Source organism: Microplitis mediator, chromosome 2 (genome assembly GCF_029852145.1).
Source record: "Microplitis mediator isolate UGA2020A chromosome 2, iyMicMedi2.1, whole genome shotgun sequence".
Classification (NCBI taxonomy): domain Eukaryota; kingdom Metazoa; phylum Arthropoda; class Insecta; order Hymenoptera; family Braconidae; genus Microplitis; species Microplitis mediator.
The window spans coordinates 22944279-22963323 of record NC_079970.1 but is presented as its reverse complement, the minus strand read 5'-3'; the positions used below and the strand labels follow the sequence as shown (position 1 = coordinate 22963323).

At 31.9% G+C, this 19045-nt stretch overlaps 1 protein-coding gene across 7 annotated transcripts in view; it reads right to left on the bottom strand.

Moving 5' to 3' along the window:
• Positions 1-19045, bottom strand: part of LOC130678584 (tyrosine-protein phosphatase Lar) — a 297465-nt gene that overhangs the window by 26694 nt on the left and 251726 nt on the right. For 4 of the 7 annotated variants that reach the window (XM_057485894.1, XM_057485893.1, XM_057485899.1 and 1 more), the window contains 5 exons: positions 14391-14573; positions 2634-2744; positions 2251-2526; positions 1848-2132; positions 222-245 (listed from right to left, as the gene is read on the bottom strand). In XM_057485894.1, the coding sequence (XP_057341877.1) occupies positions 222-245; positions 1848-2132; positions 2251-2526; positions 2634-2744; positions 14391-14573 (879 nt within the window). The remainder of the gene's footprint in view (positions 1-221; positions 246-1847; positions 2133-2250; positions 2527-2633; positions 2745-14390; positions 14574-19045) is intronic. The other 3 variants (XM_057485895.1, XM_057485900.1, XM_057485896.1) reach the window with 1 other exon arrangement.

The window sequence follows — 19045 nt, the reverse complement described above, 5'->3', positions numbered from 1 at the left end:
GTGCAGAGAGAAGTTCTTATGACTAAGTGATGATACAAACGATCAATTGGTGATTAGTGACAAAAAAAATACTACTTATGTGTGTAAGTGCGTGATTACGTAATTGCAATTAGAATACGAGCAAAAGTTATTGTAAAAAAATTCAAAAAAAAAATTATCAATAAAATTCATTTAAAAATACGGTGTTACTACTGGCACTCTTAGTACTTTATTAGACTTACTGGAACCTCCATTTGTTGATTCCGCTAGAGGGAAAATTATAATTTAGTATTTCGTTTAAAAAATTTGTTAAAAAAAAAAAATAAATAAAATAAAAAAACTCGTACGTTCAACACACGGAGAAAACACGTACGGATTGTATTCAGTTTGAGTAATTTAAATAAATAAAATAATTAACGGTAATTGGTTTTAATTGTTTAATGAACGCTAATGTTAATGTCAACGGTAATGATAATGAACAAGGAACAATGGCCAATGATCAATGAGTGACAATGTTTTCTCCATGTTTGATGATAATGATAATGCATGATAAACTACAAACTCTTTTATCAACAATATATATATTTATATTTATTGAAAGCTCAATGATTTTGCTATCGCTTTCGAATGTAATTTATAAACTAAACCAATGTGCAGATTCAAATAAACGGTGTAATTAAAATAAATCCTTGTAACTTACACAGATCAAAACGTGTCCATGGAAGGACGCATGAAAAAGAAACGTAAAATAACCTCAAAATAATGCTCACGATTTTTAAGAGCATTCTCAGACAATACTCCCCACTTTTTTAAAAATTTCAATGGTTTTCAACTTTCATAAGCGTATGAAAATTATATTAATGAATTAAAAAAAATTAAAACCCTAATTAAAAAAAGGAGAACGTAGTCGTAATTTCACCGAAATATAAATTTTAAAAAAATGACTTGCAATTGATATCAATCAGGAGTTAAACGAAATTTAAAAATTTGAATTATAAAATTGATATGAAGATTTTACTGAAATTTATTTTACGAATTTCGTTCGACTTTCAATTAATAACAACTGCAAGTAATTTTTTTAAAATTTATATCTTAGCTAAATCACGACTACGTTTTCCCTTTTTCGACTAAGGTTTTAATTTTATTTTTATTAATTAATGTAATTTTAATACGGTTCCCTGATTAAACAACTGAATTCAACCGAATTAAAAATTTTAATTCTGTTATATTCTGTCGAATTCCGCAAAACAGAATTCAACTAAATTGAAAATTTGAGTTCGAATTAAACAGAATAAAACCGATTTAAAAATTTCAAATTCGTTTTAATTCAGTTTAATTCGGATTCAGAACCAGAAATTGGAGAATTATTTTCGAATTAATCAGAATTAAACCGAATAAAATTATTTAAATTCGTTTTAATTTGGACAAATTCTGGTTTTCCTGCCGAATTAGACAGAATTCATTTTCAAGTTAGCTACCGAATTAACAGAATTTATCTGAATTAAATAGAATTAAAAATTTAATTCGATCGAATTCAGTGGTTTAATCAGGGTTATAACAGTTGAAAGCAATTGAGATTTTTTAAAAAGTAGGGGCACTGTCTAAGCATGACCTTAAATAAAATAAATTATCATGCGCACGGTTGTAAAAAATAAATCATGATCAAGATCAAGACGAATTTACAGAAATGAGTAATCAACTTTGTTCCATGTTAGTCATGATAATAAGTCGCATTAATTACAATATTATTACATGACATATATATGTATGAACTGTACAAAAAAGTAATTAGGTGATTAATTGTTATTGATAATGTAGATGATTAATATTTGCAGTATATATGAAGTTGAGTTAAATAAAGTACTGACTTGTTTCGCCGGTTGTGACGTACACCGGGTGACTCCGGGGACCTCGTCCAATCACATTAACAGCAATCACGTATAACTCATATTCCGTGTATGGGCTGAGACTTCGCACGTGATAGTACATGGTAGTGATACCCGATATCTCAGCGAACGCCTGGTTCGCTTGTTTTGGTTTGTGCTGTATGACGTAGTACTGCAATTCGTCGGGTCTTTTGTACGACCATGTCAGCTTTACAGATGTTGCTGTTATTTCGGATACTTGAACGTTTTCTGGTGCACCTGGCAGTGCTGTTTTATATTAACGAATAGTTAATTACTTTGGTGAAGATTTTGACGATTAATTGGGACGCGGAATTGTCGACTATGACAGAGCGCCTGATTGGGTTTTAATTTAACGAATACTTACATTGAACTTTAACCATCGAAGATGCTTCAATAACACCGAGATCACTGGCAGCGATGCACGTATAATTGGCCGACTCTTTAATTTCCGTCAGTACCAATACGTTTTTACCAATAGGCAATTTATCATCTGGCGTCATTTCCGTCGCGGGTTCCTTACGCCATTTAACGTAAGGCATTGGGGAACCGACAGCGACACATGTCAGATTCAAAGACGCGCCCATCATTACCTCGCTGACAGTAGGGGGTGGTATCGAAAAACTGGGCGGCAATCGTCGAACTGAAAGTAATTTCGTCAGTTGGTTTGCCGATGGCATTCGAGCCAGCGAATGTGATACGAATCCTTATTTACTAGTGAGTAAATTAATGAATAGATAAATAAATTACCTCGTACGTAGAGTTGTATTGCCTCGGAATACTCGGTACCGACAGTGTTATTGGCAACACATTCATACTGGCCCTGATCATCGACCTCAGATGCTTCTATTTGTAGTGCGCCTGTAAAATAATTAAATTAAAAAGTCAATCAACGTTGTGCGGGTTAAATTAGCCTCGCCGAAAGCTGATTTTACTTTATTACAATAGAGTAATAGTAATAGTGTTAATGCCACTACTACATTTATCCGGTTCCCTGTATAGACTTATATCGAGACCCATACCTAGGGCTAGAGCTACAGCTATAACCGCTGTAATTATAGTAACAATATTCTCTTCAATAATCGCGTTGCTTATACCAGTCAGTTTTACAGCGCTAATAGAGTTCTAGTAAAATACATCAAGTATACTGAAACACGTAATGCGAAATGAGAAAGATGGAGAGTGTATTTTAAGTAAATGTATAAGTATAAGTATAAGCTGGTTACTACCAGTATCAAAGGAAGGGATGAAATAAGAAGGACAGGAGGAGGGATGGAAGTATTCGTGTTCAAAGCATCAACATTTAGCACGATAGCTCTAGCTGCTGATGAACTGGCTGTTGGAAAGCGTGTGATTATCTCAGTCCACGTCACTCCTTTAATATAATTCAGTTTAAACCCCGTTCCCGTTGAATTATTCGCCTCTTTGCCCATCCGACAGACAGACTCAACCTAAAACAAACACACAACTCTCAACGGCGGATTCGGGGCGAAGAGAACCTGGACGGGAGAGCCATGGAGTAGAGTAGTGGGCAAAGGGAAAAGGGCTGCAAGCAACCACGCAGCCAGTCAGCTAACCAAAGTATACTGCAAACTCCAGCGGCAATGTTTTTCAAGCCTGACACTGTGCAATACGCCCACATACTCTACTATACCGTCGATAAAACACGCAATTTAAACCAACGTCATTCCACCCTCTTCCTCCCTGGCATCCAACACCCCCTGGCACCCGTTGCATCTCTTCTGCCTCCTGTCTACCATGATTTTAACCAAAAACAACCCTGATCCTACTCATTAATCATTCAATAGACATCACCAGTACTATCGAGTTTTATATATATCCCTCATCGATTTATCCTATCACTACGACTGCTGTGAATTAATTTACGATCGCGGCCGAAAATAGTTTGTCCGACGAAAAAAAAGATACCTCATTTATCTTGTCGTTTATTAGTTTATTTTTTAAAATTGTCAGAGATACGCGTTAAATGTTGATGCCCCCGCGCTGTGGAACCGTTCATTCATCGGCCTGCTCGGCAGGGTCGCGCTTGCAGAGCATCTTTTTATAACTGAGTACCTCAAGCAGTATAGAGGGAAGGGCGCGGAAAACACTCCATCACTGCATGGGAGGCTCACGGCATGGCGAACCAAGTGGGTCGGTATCGCCGCGATCGGAATACATAATCGCGCCTCATCTACAATTTCCCGTGAGCTCGGGGTTCCCAAGATATATGTATGTATGTATGTATACATACTGCATGGGTGGAGAATATACATGTACAAAGAACAGAGAACAGTCTATATAATAGTGGTGGGAATCGGGTGGAGGTAGACCACGATCATTGGACGTACCTTCGAAACGACGTCCACGTGTTTTGAAATTTTCTAGTGAAATTTAACAACCGCATCGTGACAATCAAACACACCCGTGCGAAAATTTTTTTTTATTAAGTCATTACTTTTATCATTGTACGGATAAATTTATTACTTTGTATTCAAAATAGAGCTCGCTTATGAAAATTAATATTCGCTTTTAAAATAATGGAGTTTTAATAAGCTTTTAATTTTTGAAATTGTCTTTTTAATATTTTTATAAAAATAACTTGCACAGAAAATTTAATTAAAATAATCTCGAGTATTGACGTTTTCAGTGTCAAAAATTTCAGCTCCATGTTTTTTAATTTAAAATTTTCTCTAGAAATGCGCAGAAAAATAACAAATTTTGAGCTATAATTTGAATCGTTTATTTGAGATATCCCATAAGTCATGTTTTTTATGATATTGGGTTTTTTGCATTTTTGGGTTCTTTGGATGTCCCCCCAAAGAAATCAATCAAAATATGCATCAAATCAGCGTTTAAAAAAAATTAACGGTGTGACAGCAATTTTATTTAATTGAGAAATTCCATAAGTCAATGACTCAAATAAACATGTGCAGTTTTAGTTTTACAGAAATCATTTTTTTTTTTTTTTATTTAATATTCGCGCTTTTTGGGAAATTAATTTCAAATTTTGTTTTATTGTTGACTGTCATATGACTAATTAAAATGTTTAAATTAATTATAATTTTTTGTAATTTCTGAGTTTCAGAGTTCAAATTCATATTTAATACTTCATTTTATCAGTGCAAGAAATGATTTGAGTGGAAACATTTAAAAAAACAATGACTTTATAACTTTTTTTTCCGTTTGGTTGAGAAACCCCATAAGTCAATCAACTTTAAATAATTTTTTTAAGTAGTTTCAGTTAAAAAATTAAATTTTTCTTGTTGGAATCTTTTTCAGAGACGCTGATATTATTGTATTCAATTATTTATTCATTATTTTAATGTCAAGTTTTTCCAAAAATAGTAGTTTATCTATCGAGTGCGATTGTGTTTTGTCTTAGACTCGATTGTACTAGATAAATACATTAGTTTTTGTGACAGATATTTGAAATTTACTACAGTTAGTGCCTATAAATGGTAGGTTATAAGTCCGCGTTTATTTATTTGGTTAGATTGTTTTGAGTATTTGTTGAAAATTAGAGAGAAGTCGGTAAGTGGACGAATTAAAATGATAATAAATTTTGTCACAAGATGGCTCGTTAAGTTACTTCGATATTTTTGGTCGTTTGCTATCGCACATGTAACCAAAAAATATTTTTTGATCCGATGATGACGTCACTATTAGAACGATTAGGTGTCTTTTTTACCAGCTGTATCTTATCTAATATTTTTAGCTGCCGGCTATAGGCGCTAAATGTCGTAGATTTCAAGTGTCTGTCACAAAAAATATTTTTTGTGTTTCCTGAAACATTTTGTTTTCTTTACTTATGGGGTTGCTCAAATAAACGATTCATTTATAAGAAATTTTTTTTATTCTCCATTCTACCCGGGTCCATTTTTTATATATACCTACAAAGCATAACCTTTAGTTGTGTTTACGTTTTACAAAAGCAAATATGTAAGCGAAAAAATTTTCATAGAATCAATAATCGACAGATGATAAAAATTTTTTTATCAACATTCCTAGGAATATTATCGCGTGAAAATGTCTACATTTATGTATTTATATACACACTAGTAACGCCGTAAGATTTTCACATTTTCCTTGGCAAGATCTTATACATATATGTATATTTGCAAACCAATATTGAAATATCTTTTCTCATATTTAGTATTACGATGGTAAACACGAAACATATACAAGAAATATGCAGTACCCTCTAGGCTTTTTTCTGCTTTTCTTCCATTCGCTTATATTCCTCTTACATATTTTCCATCTAACATTTCATATTACATTACAAAACTCTATCGCTTGTACATATGTATATACATATATGTTTATCTTCTGTTCTCGTCGATGTTTACTTCTCTATACGTTATATATAATACTTATAGTTCACAGTATTTTTGTGTATATAAATAAAATACTTGTACGTTTGTCGCAGTGCCAAGTAAACTATGCATAAAAAACATCCCCATGAATATATATTGATATATATGTATATATGGACACTAAATTTTAAAAAGGGATAAACCTTTAGCAGAATCGAATCGTCGTACGTCTCTTGTAACTCTTTCATCCGGGACACTACTAGATTATTCACAAATATATAAGCGGAAAATATGTCGGCATTTTAAAAGCACTTTTGTTTTGTTAAAATTTATATGGGCTTCCAATAAATTAATATCGGCGGCATGAACGAACTCACAACAATAAATGAGTAAATAATTTCGCACAATACTCTAATGGATGTTGTAATAACAATAAATGATTTTATATTGATTGCATTGACGTTCAATTCAGCATTTATATTTATCAAAAATTTGTTTTTTGGAGTAATAACATGTGCGCTATTGACGTACGGGTCCAGATGCTAAGTACGCTGATAGAATTTATAATTATTGGAACCTGGTATTAAACTCTGATTGTGGTATTAGTTAGTCCGGCTTTGGGAAATTACATTAACGAAAGCGTTTGAGGCTCATAGATAAATTATGCATTGACTAATTTTGATAATTATTAATTCTGAGATGCTGGTATATTAGAAAAAAAAACTTTGATCTAAGATCCTGTGTAAAAAAATTATTGTTCATAATGAATTTAGATATAAATTTCATCTCGAAACTCAGATCGTGACACAAATATGACTTTCATAATGAATTTGTATCAAGAACTTCAATCACGTCAAAATTATGACTCACTAAAATTTCAATGATACTGAAATTAGCCGGCGTCTAATAATTTTTGGATTTTTATTTAGACAATAAATTATTTTTAAAAAAATATTTGAAAAAATTGCACCTGTAGTTTTTTAAATTCTCCACAAGTGCATATTTTTTTTTTTTCTATAATTTATTTGTTGAAAAAAAAAACCGAAAATCACTAATTGTCTGCTGACTTCAGGATCATCACTAAAATTTAAATCCAAGTGAACTGAAGTTCATTTACTAAATTAATTTTACAATTCACGTAACTCAAGTACTCGATAGAAGAAGTTTATCGGTAACTTTTGAATCGATAAATTTGAGAAAAGGTTTAATTCAGTAAAAATTTAGTCAAGTTTCTATCGAAGTCATCCCAAGTTCAATTCAAAGACGTAATAAATTAATTTTATAATTGCTACTGATTTATCAGACGAAAAGTTGGAGTAAATTCATGATGAACGTCATACTTGTGTCACGATCTGGGTTTGTTCATGAAATTCAGATCTAAATTCATTATGAACGAAAATTTTATTTACACCGAATCTGTGGGGATTTAATTTTTTTTTTTTATTATTTAGATCTGTGGTGATTTTTAATAAAAACCAAAAAAAGGAAAGTTATCAAACTGGAAGTTCAAAATTCTATTTTGAGAAATTCTGGACCTTGAAAATTGTAGATTTAAGATCTTCTGGAATTGACTAGATCAAAACAACTCAAAGATCTTAATTTTGACGACTGAGATTTTGATGAAATTTCTTTTCGGGTTGCAAATAAGTTTTTTTAAAAACTAATCAATACTTTGAACTGAATGTTCGACGACTTTTGGGGCTGAAGTCTTGACTGAGGCATATTTTTGGTTATACGTTCACTGATACTCTTCGCTGTCATAAATTTTACATCTAAAGAGGCCACGAACTTAAAATTGTAAATTTAATTAGACAATTTTTACTGATACTGAAGTTAGCCGACGTCTAATAGTTTGGTTTTTTTTTTAAAACGATAAATCATAAAAAAAAACAAAATTTGAAAAAATTGCACCGATAGTTTTTTTAATTTTCTACATGTGTCTATTTTTATATTTTATATTTTCGTCTTTGTTTCGTTGAAAAAATACTCCGAAAATTGTTAATCATCTGTTTACTCAATGATCATAATTTTTACTGCGATCCTCAATACGACTGCGTGTTTTCCGACACAGGTTTCATAAATTAAATTCGAATCTCAATATAAAGTATGAAAAATTTTTTCATCGATTCCAGGATTCCCTAGTTAAGGAATTTATTTATTTAATTTCTTGGAAATCGTTAAATATTTAAAAATATATTAAATTTCTATAGAGAACGCGACACAATGAGCGCTCTTGTAAGTGTTCCATTACGGGCAGTAAAACGAAAACATCAGACATAAAGAATACAGATAGTAAAAAAAAAGTAAACCCGAGGATTATTTGAGTCCATTAGCACCGCAAGCTACTTCTCTATCTAATCGGGGACGAAATAAAATGAAACCGATGACACACGTAAAAATATGCTAACGCAGCGTCCCCGAAAGATGAGGCAAAAAATGTCAATAAACACGCCGGTGGTCGGTGAGTTCTGTCAGCTTAAAAAAAAATAATATAAAACGAAAGTGAAAAATGGAGCCGAGTAAATCGATTATCATCCGGTGCTTTTATTTCTTTATCATGTCTCTTTATTCGTTTTAAAAATTACAATATGCTAGCACCCCCACACTAGACTAATGACTGATGACGGAACCATTTGGACGCACAAAGATTATTCATTGGCCGGCGGATTTTCCCAGGCAGCCTTTCAGGGATACAAATAGCTGATAATGTCTCGCGCCTCAAGAAAAATCTATTCTCATTCTAGCCGACAGCTCTGTGTGTTGAGATAAGAAAACTGCTTTTTCATCGTCTGCAGCTCGAGTATCACAATTTGAAAGTGCCGGAAAAATTCAACCCCCAATATGTTTAATTCATACATTTTTATTTTCATATATATATATATTTTTTTTTTTTATCTCTACAGCGATAAACTTTTTCGCCACATTATTTAGCAGTAGCCTAGTCCTGGGCAAGACAAAAAGGCGTATCACGAGTACAGTGGGTGTATCGAGTAACCAGCGCACGGGTCTTCTTTCCCGGGACTTTGCTGCTGCGAGTTACTCAAGTTCCCCAGCGTACGTCATGAGTCAAGCTTCTCTGCTATCCGTGCGATGGCGAGGGCGTCTAATGGTCTCTGAGAGCCTTCTACGAAAGGGAAGCTCTCGATGCGTCAGCCTGGAAGTGGGAAAAGGGGTTGAAAGTACACCAGGGATACTAAAGTATACTCTATACTGAGGACGTAAAGAGTAGAAGAGAGAGGTTTTAAAGAGCCGAGGTAAAATAAAGATACTGAGAATTTCAGGTCCCGCAGGTGTTGAACTATCCCGGCCCTATTGTTGTTCTCAACTTTAGGCTCTGCCTTAATGGACTCAAATTTTACGACTCTTGGCACTTTTATCACCAACGCTGTTCCAACCGACGGTGAAATATTATTTAATAATTGCAGTATATGATTATGGCCATCACCGCCACCAGAATTTCCACTTCGCTACCTAGAGAATCCTATCGCCGGCAACCTCGAGTTATCAAACTTTCTCTTAAAGGTTCTGGGAGAGCGACTTTTTACGTAGTCAAGACACTAAAAACATCCGTCGAGATATCTCTCGCGCCGTTAAATCTCGTCTTTACTCCCGAGGTTTTAATAAATATATACATTATGCATTACATATTATATATAGATTATTTATTATTCTTGGACTCAACACCCAGGAGAAAATAAAAACTATAAAATGAAAGATGGACCTCAGGGAGCGTGAACCGGCCAGATGTTGAAGCGCCAGACGTTTTTAAAAATTTTTTACCAAACTTGGGTTCTGATGGGAACTAAAAATATATGAGTGTGGAAACAAGTGTGGGAGGTAGAATGCATACGGCACAAGTAAGTGTGCACCTGTTATATTTTCCAGGACTTTTATTCTTATGCACATTGTTGCGTATCGTGCACACGTACGCCAGACACCATTTTTTATATTTTATTTTTTTAGTAATACATAACATTAGATATTTTATGGGACACGAGAGTAGATGCAGACGAGGGTCTTACCGGGACCGAGGGTCGGGGAAATGTGAGAGTATGAATATCGAAGGGGGTCAGGTTTCGCTTACAGAGACACGCGAATAGAGTTAAAGTGCGCTGCGTGAGATGCTTGTCAACGTCGGTTCGCTGTAACTCCATCGTCGGGTTATGGCCTAAGCTTTGAATTATGGAGGAATTTATTTAATATTATTATTACTTTTTTTTTTTAATACTTTTTTATTAGTTTACTCGTGTTGTTATCTTGGTCTGAAGCTTAATCTCGATTTTGTTTGTTAAGATGGATAAATAAATTTAGTGACTGGAAATACGGTGAGAGTTTTTTCTCTGGAGGAAACTTTTGTTTTAGTGATCGATGGTAAATTGCGTTCCTCATTTATCCAGTTATGTCCTCAGGAATCTTTTTACTGGGGTGTAATTTCTTTTGGGTTTAACTTGTACAACAAACGTACGCTTACATTTATCGTATTTTATTTCTGACCAACCGGGATTTGCTTTCCCGAAGCATTTTTTTACGACAACTTTTCGTAAAATTGCTACTGTTTCCTACGAATAGCCTGGGGAAGGATAAAAATTACTACCTAGTAACCTTGGATGTGTATCCGCTGGTAGATTCGTTTTTCTGTAGAAAAATACGCAAACAAATTGAGGATTATTCTGATTGTTTTATGATTATTAATATTTGTTGCACTTCCGTTTTAAAAAATTGGGTGAAAATTACTACAGACTTTATAATAAACCCCCAATAGAGATTTCCATCGATTAATTTCGTAGCTGATGTAAAAACATCGAAATTTGATCTATATCCGCTAAATCCCTCGGTCCGTTCATTTTTTCGTGTGTACGCAGTCACTCTATCTTTGAAAGTATACAATTGAGATGATAAATTTTTGTTTTTTCAGCTTCAGAATATCATAGAATAGAAGCCTATAAAAAATGGCGACGGAAATCCTACTCTCTAAACATGAATTAGTGGAAATTTCATTAATTACGTTAGTGAAGCAGGATTCACTTCATAATCAGTGTATTTAAATAACAAATAAGTGAATTCTCACTAATAAATTTAGTACTATAATTTTCACTAGCAAATTAGTGATTTTCACTACTGAACTAGCGATATTTTCATAATTTCCACAAGTGAAACTGTTATTTACTTCTTAATTTATGAATTTCACAATTTCACTAGCAACTTTAACTAGCAAATAATTAAATATTTTACTAGATATAAATATAATTAATAATTATGGTACTATTTTTAAAAATTTTAATAAAAAACTTTCAAAATAAAAAAAAATAGAAGTACAGAACAATAATATATTTATAAGAAGAGTACGTCAATCACAACATCACGGATTTTTTATTTCTTCATCAGTTATTGTTTGGTATCATAACGAATATACTATTTACACTCACGCGATCACATGCGTAGGTCAGCGCAGTGGATAGCATCAAAGACTTTGAATCGGAAGGATGCAGGTTCGAGCCCAGCAGTCACCGGGATTTTTTCATCAATCAAAATCATGTATACTTCCTCTAAGTAATGATTCTAATACATTAATAATATTTCGGATCTAATTACAAGTGTCTTATATTTTTTTTCACCGATGAAATCAGTGGATTCCCATATTCACTTTTCAATTTAGTGGATTCTCATATTCACTTATCAAATCAGTGAATTCTAATATCACATATTCATTTAGTGAATATTCACTTTTCAATTTAGTGGATTCTCATATTCACTTATCAAATCAGTGAATTCTAATATCACATATTCATTTAGTGAATATTCACTTTTCAATTTAGTGGATTCTCATATTCACTTATCAAATCAGTGAATTCTAATATCACATATTCATTTAGTGAATATTCACTTTTCAATTTAGTGGATTCTCATATTCACTTATCAAATCAGTGAATTCTAATATCACATATTCATTTAGTGAATATTCACTTTTCAATTTAGTGGATTCTCATATTCACTTATCAAATCAGTGAATTCTAATATCACATATTCATTTAGTGAATATTCACTAATTCTGCGTGGTACGATTGTAGCATTGACAATTAGTGAATATTCACTTGAAATTAGTGAAAAATCACTAATTCCTATTTACAGAGTACCGGTTTTGGTGCAAACAGAGAATCAATTCGCCCCCGATTGAAGAAAAAGAGTTTCGGCGATAATTTCTTGAAAATTTTTCCTGATAATTATTATCATTGTGTATAATTATGCTAGTATGATTTACCAATAGTCAAATACCAATAATGAAACAGCAGGAAGATCGTAAATAAATTACGAATTGGATAGTAAAACCGATGAATATTTATTAGTTAGGAAAATACCCCGGGAATTAGCATTTCACTGTTGAATAAATGGGATTTAAGTGCAAAATCTGTTGTTTCATATAAACCAGACAATTAAAATAAACGAGAGTGTACTCGATGTTGCATAAACATTAATAAAAAAAAGCAAAAACGAAAGTTTAGCTCCGTAAATAAATATCTGGGTGTTATATATAAATATGTTGAACGAGTTTATTGAGATAATTATGGACTATTGGGGAAGTAAACTCTTACATTACATCCAATTAGTTGCATCACTGATGCACTAAGTACTGAACCACTTGATTGTTCAATCAACTGCGCCAGATATTCAACAGACTCGATTGTTCGCGATAATGTAAGTACGTTAGTTTGATGAATGTCGATAGCCTAGTTTAATTCAATTGACTGGCAAAAAATAATGTTTTAATGGAAAACAAGTGGCTAGATAAATTTTCAGTACTCGATGATACTACATATTTTGTTTATTATTATTGGTTTTTTATTGTGTTGACGGAATGTACTTAATATAGTTAATGCAAAGAGTGTAGAGGACACTTTACGTAGTAGTTTAACAGGAGGCAGTTATAGAGAGTATGTGAAGTGGGTGGTGAGACATGAATTGCGTTAAACAAGATAGATATGTTGGATGTTGTTGTACGTCCCGTATCGCGTGACCACTCGATCATCGCCGTTCACGTTGTGACAGTGACTTACGCGGGGTAAAAAAAAATTATTAATGTATAGATCACTCTAGTTTTTCTTTTTTTTTTTTAGTGAGAGATGCTTTTATTGTTAAGTGCTTAGATCCATTTCACTATGCACTTTATAATATTAAAATGGATTGAATTACAACAATGGTAGTAAAAAAATGGGGTAAGGTCTCGGAAAATTAGTGTGTAAAAATAGTTCCAGATTTTCGGGAAAAAATTTGAATTATTGAAGTTTTGGGCTGTTTCTAATTCAGTAGTAGGGATTGTAGTTAAAAAATTATGAATTCGAGGTAAAATTAGTAACTTTTTAGGGTGACCCATCTTACCCTCAATTTTAATTCCCTTATTTTGATTCAGTAACAGTCATTACATCGCGTTACTGATGCCATAAGGGCGTATTCCGAAAAAAGAATACCCTTGAAAAGGCATAAGGGCGTATAAAAAAATTTTTTCCGGGAATCGACGTAGTTATACCTGAAACGGGCAGAAATGCAAAAAAAATTTTGGTACGCCCTTATGGCACCAAGGGTACTTACCAGGAGCCATAAGAGCGGACAAAAAATTTTTTTTTTCGAGAACCAACGTATTTTTACTTGAAACGCGTAGAAATGACGAAAAAAAATTTTCTTCAAATTTGAAATTTTTTGGTACGCCCTTATGGAATTTGTAACGCGACATAGTTTATAATGGGTTTTAGATAAAAATATTATTTTTTAGGAAAATTTTTTCTAAAGTGATATTTTTTTTTTTAGCCTTGAAAAATGATATTTTGTTGCTTTTATGGAAATGTTTTTTTAACATATCTCATTTAATACAACAGAAAGCAAATTCGAAAATGAATTGTAGCAAAAACTCTAATTTCGAACAAGTCACAGAATTTCGTTACCGAAAACCAATTTCGTTAGAGTTCTAGTGTAAAATGACATTTTCGTCTTGAAGCGAGTGAATGTATTATAATTTTTTCTATATTCTACTTCCTGTGAAGTATAACTAGATAACAGAAAAGAAAAATTTCACAAAAAATGGTAAAAAGCGAGTTTTCGAGTCGAAAATAGATCAGGGACCTTCAAACGAGGTTTCAATAATTCGACAGCTGCCACTGGATTATCGGGATAAAATATTTATAAAAAATGCAAAACTTACCAGAATCGAGCACGGAGTATCGCGGGTTAGATGTATTGATAGGCACCATATCGCGGATCCAGGAAATTATGGGAGGCGGCGAGCCGATCGCTGTGCAAGATAGCAGCGCGTTGTGACCCATCTCCACCACCTTTGTCGTAGGCGATTGAGTGATAACTGGAAACCCGACGGGCACATTGTCCGCTGAAACATAATAATATAAAAAAAATTATTTACCTCCACTGTATTCGCTCTGAAATCGTTCAATTCGGGAGTTTTTCCAGCCGCCGAAAGTGAAAGCGGAGGAAATAGAAAAAGGTTTGCCGGATGTTGAAAACAAAATGTACATAAAAAGACCGAGATAGAGAGAGAAAGAATGAGAGAAATGAAATAAAAAAATTCAAGTGTACGTTTTACACCCAGAAGATTTAGTCCATCGGAAGAAAACTTTTTATCCGTTTATTTTTCTATTAGCATTCGGGGCAGAAAGTTTAAAACTTTTTTTCATTTTTATTCTCGAAAAATGCCACCGAGGATTACTATACATATACGTGTGTATTACTCCCATTGGAGTAAGTACTCTGCAGATGAAGACAGAAAATGTGTGTCCCGGTCTCGGGTTCAGTCTGACCATATTATGCAGGATACTACTGGTACTACGTGACCCCCAGTGGAAATATAAATAATTTTAAATGCTTTTCCAACGACTTACTACATTTTCTCCATTTAATAAAAGAGATTTCAATTAAACAAACATTTATTTTATGTAGTTACGAAAACTTTTATATTTTATCCCCGTTAAATTTATCATTTGAATTAAAATATTGTTGTAATTATTTTCGTGAACGCGGTATAATTAATTTTCCATAGGAAGTGACTGTTTTTTTAACTTTCACAGTGGAATTTAATTTCACTGTATTGTTGTAATTTTTGTGTTACACTGAAATTTGATGCCAATTACATCTGCGGATAAGTCAACAATAGAAATTGCCAACATATCCCAAGAAGCATTCTGCTATTCAAGTTGCCTACAGCAAACCTACAAGTCGAGCTCCATACAAAAACTTTCACAATATACTTATTGTCCATCTCTCCACATGCTGCGACCTCAAGATTTGTATTATTTTTTTTTTTCAGTCTCTTTTTTCATTCTTTCTTTATTCTCACGTCTTTCGACCTGGCTGTGACATTTTTTTTAACGATATCAAGACACTAACGTTTCACACGCTGACAATTGAATTTTTTCATTTTTTACTCAACAAATTACTGAAAAAAAAAAAAAAAAAAAAAAAAAAAAATCCATTTACGACAAATTTCATCTTTTCCAAAATCCAATTAAAATTTATTTGAAAAATAAATTCTTAAGCTCCCCAACAAAAAATTTTTTGGAAACTTAAATTTCATGCATTTTTTTTCACACTTCCATTTTTTATGATACTGAAATGCGCAGACGTCTTATAATTTTGAATTTTTTTTTAAAACGATAAATTAAAAAAAAAAATATTTTAGAAAATTGCACATATAGTTTTTTGAATTTTCTACATGTGCATATTTTTTTTTTTTTTTTTTTAATTGATTCGTTGAATAAGAAATCCGAAAATTTCAGATTGGCTGTCAATTTCAGGATCGTCATTTTTTTATGATACATTAGCTGACGTCTAATAATTTTTGGATTTTCTTTTAGACGGTAAATTATAAAAAAAAAATATTTGAAAAAATTGCACCTGTAATTTTTTTAATTTAAAAAATTTTAATAATTTTAAAAATCCGAAAATTTTGAATTGTCTGCTAACTTCAGGATCATCATTTTTTTTATATCAGTAGTAAAATTTCAGTAGCAATTTGTTTCTTAAAAAAGTTTGGAAAATTTTTTAAAATAACACTGAAAAAAAAATTTGCTACCGTAACAAAAATCAAGATTACGCAGCTGTGTTATGATAACAAAAATATCTTGGTTAACGCAACGAAGTGACATTTAAATACGCAGTAATGCGTCACCGAATGTTAATGAAACGCATGACAGATAAGCATTGAATTTTGGCATCCAGGAATTTGTCGAGAGTTAATAATAATTCATAGCAGTTACGAAGGGCAAATGATTGCAAAGTTTGTTCACAACTCCGTTTTCTCTTATTCTATAGACTCGTATGTTTGCATGAGAATATTCTTGAGGTCGGAAGTCACGTCTACGATACGCACTTCACTGTGAAGAGGATCTAAAAACTTGTCGAGGGATGCAGATGTGTCACGCGAGAAACTCATCCGAGGGGACTTTATCCACAAGTATGAAGGACACGATTGTTTGACTTCCGCCTAAGTCTTACACTCATATATCTTCTTACATAGATCTATACACACAAAACCCGGCTATATACACATCTCTATTGATATTTCAGAGTAAATTTAAGATCTTCCCTCCAGCATTTATGACTATGACGTGCCTTGAATATTATAATTTTTTTACTCATTACTACTGCTATTATATTTTCTTCTCAAGTTTTTTCATCACGATGAGAATATTAATTTTCTCTGTACTCTTATTTTTCATTATATTTTGTTAAACATTATTACATATTTATATTTTGTCAAAGACAAAAAAACAGCCTTTGTATAATTTAAAATACTGCGTCTTTATTTAATAAATTTTCCGCTCTGCATTAAAAAAAAAAATTGCATTTTTTTGTCATCATGTTTCATACTTTTCAATTACTTTCTTATATATTTTTTATAGTATGAACTCATAAATATATATATATATATATATATATATATATATATATATATATATATATATATCATTTATATACTTCTTACAGTATTATATAAATTTTTTTATCGCAATAAAAATTCGAAATTTTGAAAACTCGTTTCGCGCCAATTTTTAAAATTTTGAATTTTCCATAAAAATATTTAAAGCCATGAATAAATTAAATGGAAAACGAATTAAAAGTGACAGTTATATTTTTAGATTAAAAAAATATTTCACCTGTCAAATAAATTTTTTTTTTATTAGAATTCTTTAAAATAAATTTACCCGATTAATTAAAGTGCGGGAAATAAAATTATTTGAAATCGTTAAAAATATTTTATTTCAAGTGAAAATAGAATTTAATTAAAGTATGCATTTATTTATTTGTTTATAAATAAATAAATAAATAAATATATATAGAAACTGTCAACTTGATAAAATATCTTTATAATGTTATTTTGTGTAAATGTTTAATTTATCGATCGGTAAAATAAACTAATTAAAGCACAAAGTAAACATTTACACGAGTATTTCAAGTAGTAACCAATATATTCAATTCATTTACATTAAGGGATAAATTTCAGTACCCATCTCTTTGATGAAATTATTTTTTTTGAGCTTCGATGCAAATATTTGCCTATCAGTTTGGTACTCGGTAAACTTTTCCATAATAATTTCACTTTCTGATAATTATTATTATCCAAATAACAACTCGTCTGAAATAATAAGTGGATCCAAAAACGATAATTAAATAAACACTAAATTCAAAGCTCTGGTTTTTTATTTGAACGTGTCTTCAGAGGTTAGTTTTCTGTGTAAACGGACATAATGATTTGTAAGCAACCGCCCAGTGTTTCAAAGGTAAATCGGGAGCTTTTAAACTCGGGATATTTATTAAAAAAAGTTTTATTTTTCCACATCTTTAAATACTTGAACCTCGAAAAAAAAAAAAAAAAAAAAAAATAGTATAAAGTGTTTTGGATAAATTTTTTTATTTATCTCTCATAAAATTATTGTTCATGTGATTTGAAGCGTAGAATAAACATTGAAGCACTTTATGATGGAAAATATATATATTCGGATAAAACTGGGTACAATGCATTCGTGCGTCTGTTAATTCCTCACCCATAAACCCATTAGTCCATTAGTTAATTGATCCAAAATACCGCAACTGAGGTAAATGTGCTAGCGTGTTCGTTAGTATGATTTTCATATACATTAAATATATATACATATATATATTTATGTGTTTGGGTATTTCGTATTTGTATTGATGTATGTGTACATACGAACCCAATACAAATAAATAATGGGATATTTATATCTTTGTAAATATTATCACATATATTTACTAATGGGGGTTGTATACTTAGGTACCAAATTACGGACACTGTAAAAAATTGGGAGTGAATTCGGAGTGATTACGGATTTTTTTTTCATCCAAATTCACTTCGTCATTCGGAGTTACAGAGTTGTAGAAAAAATTACCCCGCATACGGAGTAAATTTCACTCCGAGGGAATTGAATAAATAAACGGTCATCCGCTCCGGATTTAATCCGCGTTCACTCCGAAAATTTTTTACAGTGTAGGCTATAACATTTGATTTATATAAATCAATAGAAGGTGAAGGTAAAATGTTTGCGGTAAGAAAAAAAAATGATTGTTTGGAAGAATAGACATTGTTGGGTTAAGAAATTACTTTATGGCGAATTTCGAATAAAGTAATCACTTGAGGGAAAATTTCTTTTTTTTCGCGGATGAAAAGTACTTAGCGGATGAAATACTGGTTCGACTGTAGAAATTTTTAGGAAATGAAGGAAATTATTGATGGTTACAAAAAGGAAAAGAAGAAGATTTTTTATGGTTTTGAAAAGGACAATATTTTACGGGATTTATTACTCTGTTTTTGTATAGGAAAAGATTTCG